The sequence below is a fragment of the Channa argus genome, chromosome 16, assembly GCF_033026475.1.
Source record: "Channa argus isolate prfri chromosome 16, Channa argus male v1.0, whole genome shotgun sequence".
In the NCBI taxonomy this organism is placed as follows: domain Eukaryota; kingdom Metazoa; phylum Chordata; class Actinopteri; order Anabantiformes; family Channidae; genus Channa; species Channa argus.
Window position 1 is genome coordinate 14,256,991 of NC_090212.1, and position 13,122 is coordinate 14,270,112.

At 36.7% G+C, this 13,122-nt stretch overlaps 1 protein-coding gene across 2 annotated transcripts in view; it reads right to left on the minus strand.

Annotated features, from left to right (window-relative positions):
• Positions 1 to 637: 637 nt before the first annotated feature.
• Positions 638 to 13,122, minus strand: part of stxbp6 (syntaxin binding protein 6 (amisyn)) — a 46,979-nt gene continuing 34,494 nt past the window's right edge. Inside the window, exons 3-7 of one of the 2 annotated variants that reach the window (XM_067479334.1) lie at positions 12,962 to 13,092; positions 12,651 to 12,816; positions 9,608 to 9,706; positions 4,100 to 4,257; positions 638 to 2,532 (exon numbers count right to left, since the gene is read on the minus strand). In XM_067479334.1, the coding sequence (XP_067335435.1) occupies positions 2,509 to 2,532; positions 4,100 to 4,257; positions 9,608 to 9,706; positions 12,651 to 12,816; positions 12,962 to 13,092 (578 nt within the window). In that variant the 3' untranslated portion in view covers positions 638 to 2,508. The remainder of the gene's footprint in view (positions 2,533 to 4,099; positions 4,258 to 9,607; positions 9,707 to 12,650; positions 12,817 to 12,961; positions 13,093 to 13,122) is intronic. The other variant, XM_067479335.1, reaches the window with a different exon arrangement.

Consider the following 13,122-nt stretch of genomic DNA (forward strand, 5'->3'; position numbering starts at 1 on the left):
AGATACCAAATGATGCATTACAGTATCTTAGTTTTGGTGTGATTTTAGAGTATAAAAATAAAAGCAAGAGAAAAATCTAGATTTAATTGGAAATCAACAGTATTATGGCTGTTTGGCAAAAACCAAGCTACCTTTGGAGCTTACTTTTAGATCATTATGTTGGATGAGTCTAAGGTAGAGCAGTTACATTAAACTCTATGCTGAGTAGCCTTATGTGATTTGTAGGATCAATAAGTTTTAAAGTTAAATTAAAGAAAGAGAAACATAATAATATATAATTTACATGACCTCAGCCGGTCCCTTGCCTTTAAAAGAGCAACAAAATGGCCTGAATCCACTTTAAAGCCATTGGCAGACAAACAGTACAGTAATAAAGCTATTGTTTAATATTCTTTGTGCATAACTGAGTTAGAGCACTGCAACTTAAGTAAGTAATGTGAGATCATTTCTTTTGGCTGGTTCTATATTTGGAATGCACAATGTTTTTAACTTACACCACATGGGGGCAGTCTGTATTGTAGACCGTGGTACAGTACATGTGCCATACTGTACCCTCACATGTCTTCATACACTCCATTCAACCCCCCACACACACTTATTTATTGTGAGTACTGCTGAAACAATTTGCACAACGTGAACATGTTTAATGTTTATTTCTGTTAGGAATGTACACAATTCTCTATGTTTGACAAAACTGAAGTATAAAAACATTCACCATAATGTAACAGTAACTGAATTTTTTAATTAAATTATGAAAATATAGTCACAACCAGAACAAATTACAGTAGAATAAAGATAGAAGTAAAATGAAGGTATGAAAATGCAAGAATGATGTTCACCATCTTACTGACATTTACATAACTCTCCTGTAGTGTAAACATGGTATAAAGTAAATTATTTGTACGAAAAAGAAACTTGTCTTCACCAATATTCTGAGGTTGTTTCCCTTGTTTGCTACATAAAGCAAGAACATTAACACTGATTTGTAGAGATGAGACAACAGAGAAAGGCACTAATAAATCATTTTATTGTGACCGTAGATTATTTCACATCTTGCAATATCGAGGAGATGAGATCAATGTGAGATGAAGAGGGATTAAACAAACTGAAACGGAGCACATCAGAGAGAAAATGACAACCACGACAGGCTTTCTGGAGCTTACTATTGATTAGTATGGAAATTCAATGCATGTAAAATACACACGCGCAAATGTTTGATTCTTTTACTAGACTGAACTGTTTAAACCGGTTATAAAACGGACACTGAGAATAAGATAAATTAATTGTATTTGTTTTTTTTTTATTAAAACAAAACACATCCAAAGTGTTAAAGGAACAAAAGCACACCTAGAGCTTGGCAACTGGAATGAAACTTGTCATTATGAACTGTGCAAATAAAGTTGTAAGTACACTGTAACTATGAATTATGCATTTTTAAAAATGAATCAAATGCAGCTTGATTGTGAAGGTGGAATGTTGCCAGTGAGAAAGCAAAAGTTACATGTCAGTATGAAGCACTGACAAAAAGAACTACTTCATGCTGCTGTGGATGCTGCTGCTGCTTATCAGTATACACATTGTTTTAATGATTAGATCAAAGTATACAAAGAGCACAAGGTATGGCTACTAAATGTTCAAAGTGGAAAAACAGTAAGAGTAATTTCTGTACATCCCACATTCGAGGGACAATAGGCTCTAGAGACACTGAGAAATGTACTAGAAGAATTACATGTTTGGATTTTTACAATCCAGATGTTGGTTTACTTAAATGTCCAGGTCAAAAAAATACTGTAATGAAAAATCCTATACTTAAAACAAAGTTCTTTAAGTACACTTACAAAAACATTGGCAACTGTATTCCATTTTGTTTTGGTTGATATTGAATGTCCGAGTTTAGGAGAGAACTTCAATATTTAAGCATTGTAATATGTGTGTAGTATGATATGTCAACTGACCACTTGCTCCCTTGCGGCTTATGAAATAATAGGCTTAAAATATTTTGACTAATGCTGTTTTGTTATGTACAGATGTGGTTTTCTCTTTCCCTTTAAATTCACTCAGACTGCGTAATCACTGTAGTGCTTATTAACACTATTACAATTAATAACCTGTGGGACAAGCTTTTCCTTGTCTTGGAGTGATTGCTGATGACTTGTCTGCATGTGTCCACTCACATTAGTGACTAAGAATGTGAAGAGGAAAAAGGTTTTGGGTGAGCAGGGTTATGACATACAGTTATTGCTGTGGTTTGTAACTTGTTTTGGCAAACAGAAGCATGAAACATTCTGACTTTCGGTTTTGTTTAGCGCTTCCTTCCCTCTGCTTGACATGTTACATCACAAGATGCACCAGAATACAACAAACCAACAAGTTAAAACGTTAACATTGTTAGCAAATTGAAATCATATTAAAAATGTTTAAAATAATAAAATCTGCAATCCTTCTTCTATACAGCGACGGGCAAATGGTGACTCCCCCCTCCCAGCCCCACTTGGTTTTGGCAGTGGTTTAACACTTGTGCTTCATGGCAAGCTGTAAAAAAAATTAGGGTGGGGTTTTTTTTGAAGAAATACCATGAGAAACTCAAGGCAGTGGCAACCAGCAAAATACTAGTTAGCTACAAACAACATGCAATAGTCTATGTTCAAAGTGCAGTGAGAACACTGTAATGAATTAAATGAAGGACAGCGAATGTGAGATACAGAACCGACAGTTTTTCTTTGACTAAGGAGAAAATGCTGTTAGAGAATCCTTGTTAAGACCATACCCTGGCGTATTTTATTCAGGTAGTGATAAAGGAGCTTCATTTATCTCATTAACAAGGGCCATAATGGATCTGGCTAGAGGCTCGTTAGAGAAATGACCAGGGTCACAAATCTACTGCAAACTATAGGGTGGAGATTTTAGGTTGTCAGACACACACACACCCTCACCCTGTATAGTATGGAGTGTTTTATTACAGGTTGAGAATAAAATCTACAAATTGAACAAAAGGGGGCAGTAGAGCAGCACACAGAAATGACTGGTCTTCATTAAAACTAAGCAGTGGCTCAATGGGGTGTAAGAATAGGGTTGCTAAAGTGAACAGACAGAAAAAGGACCAAGGTGACCCTCTCATGGTGCAGCAGATGCACAGCAATGGATTTGGCTATTATTTAAGGCAACGTGTTCAGAGATCCACTGATAACGCATGCAGATGAATTCAAAACCTTCACAATAATAAATAAAAAAATATTAATGGCTAGAATGCTGGCTGTTTTGTTATTTTTGGCAAGATTGCCTAGTTTATCTAACTGTACAGCTACAATTTAGTTAAAAAGAAAACACTAATGCAAGCAAGTGAAATGAAAGACAGACAAATGATTCCTCACGGGGGGTTCTACACCGATTTTCTCCTGAAACTACCATAGCCTTGATATTTTTCTGTTCTTATCACAGTTTTGTAGTTCGTCACAGTGGGGAAACTCATCTGTGAACAGTAACAGGGCAATGCAAGATCCTTGAAATGCCATTCAATGAGCTCACCATCGCTGCTGTGGCATTATGCATCATCTAGTGATTTCAGTGGGTAGTGGATGGCTCTAGTATTCAAGCTAATGGCATCTTGCTTTAGCAGCCATTTGTCTATCAGTGGGATTTACTGTGTGCTATTAAAAAGTTATAATAATCACAGTAAGGTACACTTGCTACAATACAGAGTTTGTTTTTTTCAGTTTGAAAAAAAAAGTATAATGTTAATAGCCTCATTAAATAACATGCAAATTGTTTCCCTGACAAACAAGAGAGATTAGATGGAGGGTGAGGGAACACCCTATTGAGAACTACAAAAAAGTTAATGAGGGAAGAGTTGGGGGGGGGGGGTAATTATCTTCTCAGAGCAGAGCACCACTGCTGACAGGCTAAAGTCTCAACGAAGCAGCTCTTACAAACACCCTCAGGTTTAAGAAACATTTTTGATATTTTAGCTGAACCAATATTTACTTCTAAATACTTTGACATTTTATATTTTATAAGATGGAATTTCAATGCACTGCAATAAAATGCATTCAATAAACCCATCTTGCTGCATTGTAATGTATCGTGTAACATATTGCCTCACCTTGTGTGCAGTGACAGCAAACTGTTCAGCACTGTTCATCATGTCTGCAGTCCTCTCCTCAGCCCGACCTAATCGCTCACCGCGCTCATTCAGAGCTTGGCTGGCCTTCTGTACGGCACTCGTCACACTGTCTGCAGCTGAGTGTAGAATGCTGTTACCTGTAGATATTGATGAGAGTGAGGAAGCAGGACAGAGACAAAAGCCGAAGAACAGAAGTAGAACACAAAAGAGGAGGAAAGGACAAAAAGGAAAGGAAGAGGGAATACTTCAGTGAACAGAGTGAAGGGGACCAGTTATACCAAATAAACCTATGACATTAAATAAACATGCTACAAATGGACCCTGAGTAATTGTTAACGATAGTGATTGCGTCAGGTGCTACGTCGGAAAGTAATGAGTTTTCTTTAAAGCAAAGACTTACTTTAAGGGAAGATCCAGTGAAATTAACCTTTTTAAATTTGAAAGTATGCAGCGCATGCATCATCAGATTAATGTCTCTTCCTTTAGGACAGCATGTAATTCCTTTTGACATTTCGACCTATTTTGATTTTTGAATTTGTGATGCCAGCTCTGTAAACTGACTCTTCTTTTATAAACTAAAGCATAATAAAGACAGGATTTGTGCTAGTCTGCATGGGAAGCCCTGGAGACCAAACAGTCGATATAGACAGGGAACACATCTTCAGATAGCTGTGGCAGTTCGTGCAGATGTTTTCTTTGACAAGCCATTAATCGACCACATGTCGAGAGTGCTGCTGTTATGCACTATGCTAACAACCCCACCAGGAACAGCAATCTTCTGTTTTAGTTCTTTTGTAGGCAAAGCAGCAACTCCCAGCGATTTATATAGCTATATTCAAAGGCAGTATGCCAGTTTGGGAAAATATCTGCAATTTTTAATCCTGGTAAGAACTAAATTTGGTTGGGCAAAAAAATTGAGGGTCTACCGTGGCAAGTTCTTAACAAGTCATCTCTAATTACAATAGAGTGCCATTGCAGGTTTCATGACATAAAATGGATAAATAAGAAAAGAAGGCAGGAAGCACAATATTATGCCTGGAAATACAGAGATATTTGAATCATTTAATCTCTTCAGGTTATTGGTTACCACCTCAGCCCACTCCAGGAGGGCCAAACACACAGTAACCAATGATTCAAAACTAAACTGCCTGCTTGTATACATGAATTTTAGAAGTGGAAAAATAAAGTAAAGCACAGCATCCAGTGAGAAGTCAAGCTCGATTCAATGGTCCACGGTCTGTATCCTCACATATGCATTAAATGATTTAGAGTAGAAGTATTGGTTCAAGATAAAGCTTGAATTTTACTGACTGTATTAAGATTTAACAAGCCTGAATGTAATTTTTTCTTTTCCACAGGAAACTGCAATATAGTGAATGTATGTCCCATGGCACCAAGGAAGGTAGAATAAGTGACAGATAATTGGGACCGCACTACTGCAGTGGCTTCTCTGACATCCCAAAAGTAGACTTCAAAAAAGCTGACCTAATAAAGTCAAAGCAATTTCTATAGACAACTGTGCCACTCATACATAAACGGACCTACAGATGTTCATGCCAACACCTAGGCTCACAAAAAGAGTTGGTATACAAGGCTGCACATACGAAACACAACTGGAACATTACAATTTTGAATTAAGAATTTGAATTGTATAGTAATTCATCTCTCACATTATTTAGCATTTAACATTAATTAAGGGATAATGTCAATGTAGTATTTACTTTTTGCATTTGCAACCATGTTGTACTTGCAAAGACAAGTTCAAGCAAAAATCACACAGTACTTCACAAATGAGGATTACATAGTCTAAAATTCAGTTCTGCTTTGCTTCTGTCTGGGGGAAAAAAAAAATCTCTTTGGGGATTTTGGCCTTCACTAGAAAGGATAAGACTCTTTAACCTTTAGATAGATTCCCCTAAATCCCCTCCTCCTCCAGGGTAGCCTTGGGAGCAGTACTCCCATTATCTCCACATAATGCTGAAAACATGTTCCTTTATTTCTCTGCATGCTATTTCTATGTCTCTGGTGTCTTTCCTCCTTATTTTCAGCGATCAGTAGCAGGCCACAGCGTGGGCTCCCCCAGTGGAGAATAGAATTACAGAAAAGGTAGGGTAGAGACATTCTGGAGAGCTTATGAAGGGGCTGCATTATCAGGAGCAGAATGAAACATGTGTAGGAGTAGATTATGTTATGTGGTGCTATTAATGTGAGCCAAAATGTGAGTCTTAGTGTGTCTTAACTTAAAGTGGGAGCTGATCAACCATCACAATTTCGGTGGGGACAGCAGTTATGTTGTGTTACTTTCAGCTTCAGTGAAAACAATTCAGTCCAAATTTTCATGCAACAAGAATTTTAAGTTTCTCCTGTTATTACAATAATGTTAAACTGAAAAAAAACGGAGCTTTTACTCAATCTTTTGTCAGCTTAAATTGTTGTGAGAACAGCCTACACTACCAGGCCAAACCCAGCACATCCATGACACGCCTCTCTCAACAATGCAGGAGGAATTTTGTTGCTATACCCCATTGCGTCTTAACAATGGACCTAGAACAATAAGGCACGTTGTTTTCTGGCTGTACATTTTATGCAAAATAGAAAGTTTGAGCATAACAAACATAACAAGGAAGGAGAAAGATCATTCCAAGTCAACCCCTCCTATTTCTGATATGCTGTCAATTCACTCACTCCCTAAGCACTGGGTCTAGATGGAGTGGATGGTTAATTTTGAGAATAAACACACTTAAAAAAAAAAAGATTCATGCAAACCTCCTATGCTACGATGCCTTTCATATTTTCCATTCTGCAAGCACACATGACCATGACATTACTGTGCAGGGATAAGGTTGTAAGGTATAATAGTGTGGGTGTCGAAAGGAAAAAGTCTCTTGCAATAATTTCAGGCAATTTCACTTATCAGTAAACACATACTTATCTGCGCATAAAAGACATTCTCCTTATTACCTAGATTGCACTCCAGAGGTTTAAGCTGCTGTTATTCCAAAGAAACAAGACACATTCTAGATTTCTGTATGCAATCTCGATCTTTTTTCATAGATTTTTCTACATATTCAGAGCCTCTTGACTCTGAAGTAGACAGTAAACAGTTATTTTCAACTTAAACCTTCACTTTATTTGTTTTGCTGCATACTTATATATGCTATTTAATCAGTTTTTTCACAGCAAATTTATGTACTGTACTATAAACACAATTCACAGAAAGGGCATACACAAACACGAAAATAATGTTAATAACAAGAGTATAAGAAAAATGTAAAATATTTAGCGGTGCTATTTACACTAATATAGTCACTTGCAAAAATATATATCAATTTGTGCTAAATTTTAAATTTTGTATCATAATTGAATTTTTGTGATAACTGTTTTCACCCACTCCAGATAACAGAAGTGTTGCTGTAGCAACAATAATAAAGTTTACAATAAACTAAGCAGTAATTCTTTAGAAAACAATGCTGCTACTTTACATTTTCATAAGGAAATGCATAAAATATTGATATACAAAAAGATTTAGATGAAACAGGAATTGGTCAATGTAATCATCACAGGGTCTTAAAGACACAGCATTGCTGCTCCTTTTGTAAAATAGACCTCAGCTGCAATTGAATTGATGCAAATCTTGAGATTATTGCAGCAGTATAATGAAGTTAAATCTGGTTTAAAAAGAAGCCCACCGACTCCCGGCACTCCTGACACAAAGCTATTTTCCAAAACCCTTTTATCCAAGCACTTACACATTCTTTCTGCAGTTATTCCTAATACAGTTAAGCTCTAGCTCCTATCGTACTTTAATGACCCCAAACATTTTCAGACTGTATATGGCTGTATATGTATATGGCATTGTTCCCTATTTTTCCACTACCACCATAAACACCACGACTGTGGCGCAGGAAGGTAGAGCGGTTGTCCACCAATCTCACAGTTGTTGGTTCAATCCCGGCTCCTCTGGTCACATGTCGAAATGTCCTTGAGCAAGACACTGAACCCCAACTTAGTTGGTCCCGGTGAGTGTTGGCCAGCTGCATAGCAGCTCCCTCAGCTCACCAGTGTATGAGTGTGTGTTTGATTGTGAGTGTGAATGGGTGAATAAGAAGCAGTGTAAAGTGCTTTGAGTGCCGATAGGTAGAAAAGCGCTATATAAGTGCAGACCATTTACCATATCATACACTCACTCACCAATCAGTCTTATTCATTCTACACAAACTAGCAAATAAATTGAGAGCCCAGTCTAATGTAAAATGTGTAAACTGAATCACTGCTCCGATGCACTTAAAACTAATTTAAAAAAAAAAAAAAAAAAAAAAAACTTCCGTTCTGCTCTTTTTTCCATTTGCATCTCATGAAATGTAAACACTTTTCTGACAGGACTTCACTTTAGTGTTTTCTCCTCGACTTAGATTTTTGGTTGCTTTTTACCTCACTTGTAAGTCGCTTTGGATTTAAAGTGTCTGCTAAACAACTAAATGTAAATGTTGAGGTGTAATCTCAAGGCAAGTCATTAATGTATACGACATTCAGTATATTTATGCATTACAAAGATACATTATACAGTATTTACATATAAATTGTGATTGTGTGGCACGTTAATAGCTCTTTCAACCCTTTGGTAACCACTCAGAAGAGCAAGCACATCTCTCTGTCCTTGACATTTTTTCATGAGGGGAAAAGCCATGACCTTGCTTGCTCAGTTGGCCTTTGGTCACTGTCATGCTGGTTAAAAATGCAAGGTATTAAAAGAAACTAATTGATTCAACTATGGAACATTTTGTTCTAAATGTACCACAGAGCTGTGCTGACACAGACAAAAAAATAGCTACTAGGTATTCACGAACAACCTACTGAAGGTGGCTTTAATCAGCAGATGAATGTCGATATCACGCAATGTATTAAACAGCTGTAATTTCCATCATTATAACCTTGGTTATTCTGTGAAAAGCTATACAGAAGTGCATCATACTAAGGAAATCATTAGAGAAGAAGCACTATCACTGTAATGCTCTTACACATCAAAATGTGATTTATGTCTTAACAGTAATAATACACAGTCTGACAGTAAGGGACGAGGACAGGGAACCTAATTCACATTACATTTGGATATCAATTTTAAAAACCTTTCAGCATGTTCAACACCCACAATGATAAAAAATACATTGTGCAAATTTTTAACCTTATGATCATTGTACAATATAGCTTTGCATATAAATGATAAGTATTAGCTACCTTATAAACCTACAAATGACAGCACAGAAAAAGATAAAAAAAGAAAATATTATTTCAAGACATGGAGGGACTCATCTGCCATATACTCCCATTTGCTCGCCATAATGTAGATGGAAATAATTCAAAGCAAGTACTACTTATGGAAATCAATATAAGTTAGGCTTAGCGCAATAATTTTTATTGAACTTTATTGACATTTTTTTAGTAGGTGGTTTATTCCAAGTACTGTAGCATTGCATACCAATGGCTTACCTTGTCTTAGCAGATGACCATGGTGTGCAACAAATGCTTTCCTCATTCTGTTCATAAAGACCTCGCATTGGAAAATGACTGAATTTACAGCTTGGTCTTCTGTGATATAAAAAATGTTGAAAGTCATAATCAGATGTTTAAAAAAAACAAAATTAGTTTTGAAATTAGCCAGGGAGGTGGTGACTAATTTTTGGAATATTAAAGAACAAAATGGGTGTTATTTATAAATTTTAAAAAATGTATTTGTTAAATAAACGAACACTTAAAATTGGCATGTTAGGGAACAATGGTACATTAGTAAAAATTTTAATTTGAACCCAGCCTACATTTATGAAAGTTGCTCGGTCACATTTCACAAGATGAGTCTGACCAAACACTCCCAGAGAATGATAATTTACATAGAACATTTAGAGCAAAGTAGAAGGAAAAGTTTCCCTAATGATGAGGGCTTAAAAACATCCACTTATCTCACAGGCTTAAAACTGTGTTTAGATTCGAGACATGAACAAACGCCAGTGAGATAGAAAAGTTCAGGTGGGAATTGGACTACAATAGGGTATAACAGTGTGGGCAGCAGTGCAACTTGGCACCGATGACAAGGCAATTAGCAAATTAGCTGCCTTTATTTCTAGAACAATTGCATGCCCCATCTAGGATCAAAGATGGGCCTGGTAATCTACCCCATATAAATTCTGATACAAGTCTAAAACTTGGCTGTATCATTTCCCCTGCCATAGTGGTTTACGAAAAAAACACTAAAGTATCTTTCGTCTGATATGAATGTAATGAGTTTTTATTTATTATTTAGAGAAATTATTATAGGATAATGTATTTAATAGTCTTCCTACCCAATTTTACATTACGAACTCAGGGTGATACAATCCTATGATTAAATGTTAATCTTGTCTGCTGTATATTATTATATTATTAACAAGAAAAGACTTCAAGTTTAATTATGCAGACTAGACATTAATGGAAAACACTGCAACATAATAAGCTGCTGCACCAAAGACAATGTTATGATCAGCCTAAAAATCTCCACTAGAAATATTGGGGATCAATACCTCCAGAGACTTTTCTTGCTAAATAAAACAGCAGTACATAGTTGTATTACAGATATGCTTAATAAAACTTTTTTTTCCCCCCCAATGGTCTGGCTTCTTTATGTGTTTACCATATTTGTGCGATTTAAATATCTTATATGGCTGTCACCAATGGCACAGACCTTTGTGCAGATAGTGTCTCCCACAGTTATGGTCCCACACCTGAGCAGCGTCATGATTTTTGTTTTGCACTGGTGTGAGACTTAAACTGGAGTGGACAGAGCTGGCAGCAGCCTGACATCATCTGTGTTACTCCTGCCAGTGTGGACGGGTGAACTGTCAATTTTCTCATTTTTCTCATTTTTTTTCCCCTCACAGTTTTCTTTACACACAGAGTGTGAGCAGTCAAACAGATAATTGGCCAGATGGACTTACAGCATGGTGACAATAGCTCACTCAAGACAGGATTCTACAAATCTGCACATTCTGCTTCGGATAGCATATTTGTATTGAACAAGCATTTTTTGTGTAAATTCATTTATGTCACAGGCAGTTTTAACAAGGCCTGTACTATGTTTTTTTTTTTAAATCATACAGTATATGACTATTATATTTTGTGTAATTGAAGCAAAGCTACAGGGCCTCTCGTTTCATTTTCTACTGTAGGCGTACAGTGTGGCTATGCAACCATTTGTACACCATAATCCATCCTACTACAATAACCCCTAAGTTCAGTGGTCTATGAGATACCACAACTTTCCACCTACACATAACACATCTATAGTATACACTAGGGTCAGTTTAAGCAAGATAAATATGGACATGTTTGTTAGAGTAGGAGGAAGGTCAGAACAAAGTAACAGAATGTTGAAAGAAAATCAAGGCTTTATCATCAGAGTAGATACTGGGTTCCCACACAGCAAAACAAGGGGAAAAAATGTGACATGTATGTTTTTATACACATTTTGAAAGTGTCACTTATCTGAAATGTAGTGTAAGATCAATAGTAGTATTTTATGACTTGTAAATAGTAAAATTACATTTGTAGTAATAGTTGAAAGTTTGAAAATTGGCAAAGGAAACTAATGCTTTTGCTGCAAACCCCCCCCCCAAAAAACATTGTTCTGATAATTGCTGGGCAGATGGACACCCTGCAGGAGGCACTTTGAGGATGTGTTTCTATAAATAAGTCGATTAATAATACAGGTTGAATTGTGCTGAAAGATGAGGGTTGGAGGTAAACAGATCAATATCTGATTAAGCAGCACAGAATGGTGCAATTCAGCTGGGTGTCATTGTAGAGGAAACCATCAACTTCTCACGTCCTTGATAACAGACAGACCATTTCCAACAAGGAAATGACAAAATGATGTGGTTTTATATTTGAATATTACACATTTGAAATGTTTTGGAATTGGTTTTGGTTCGACATGTTTGATAAGCTTTTGGTCAAGTATAAGTTACACAAAAAATTGTCATTTTTAGAAAGGTAAAAGGTTAAGTGAGAGGTGATGGTTTTCCCCCTCATACTCTCAGATTTATGTCAAACAATAATTAAAGGTTACAACGCTGACCTCGATTTGTAGTTATTATAAAGGAAAACTATTTAGTCTCACACTTCAGACACACACCGAAATGTGTCAGCATCACATTATAGGAGGAAAATTATTATTTAGTGTTTAAGTATTTCTATGTGCTGTAAAACCAATGAATGACTGGATGAACCAATTAATGTGAGATACTTTGAATCATAGCTGATGCATTTTGTTGACTCTCCATAGTGACACCACCTCAGCAGAGCAGAGTTGCTGTGTACAAAGAATAAGAATGCATTTCCATACACAGCAGGTGCTTATTGTCATCATACATAATCAAATTCAGACTGGTTTGCAGCACAGTAAGACAGCAATGAGTTTGCCATTGCAGGGCCATAGCACTGAGAAGAAAAAAGCTTAAAAAGCACAGTTAGCAGTTTAGGTTTTCCATTTTAACTGTCTTACCGCCAAGCAGTTTAGCCTGACAGTTGACGAACTCAGGTTTTGGCATTGAGTTGTATCGCTGGCAGGTGTGGTGAAGAATCTGGATAAAGGTGCACTTTTCTCCTGCTGAACCAGCAACCCACTGGTCAAAAGCATTATCGAACATCAGGTCAAACTCTGGACTATCCTTAGGAACAACAACAGTGAAACAGAGATAAAAGAGAGGTCAGTGTGTTCCTTTACTGGATGTCAACAATACTTGTGTTAACCTAAAGTTTCCTAAGCCTTTGGTAACTAGATAAATAGCACACTAAGGTACTAAAATTACTTACTTTGTTGGGGTCAATGCCGTTCACCTGTCGTAGCTGGTCAACTGTCCATTGTGACCTTTTTACAAAAGCAGAAGATCCTTGGAACTGTTTGACCTTGGTGATGGACACGTGGGATGGTTTCTTATTTGTGACTGTGGAAACAACAATCAGTACGACACACC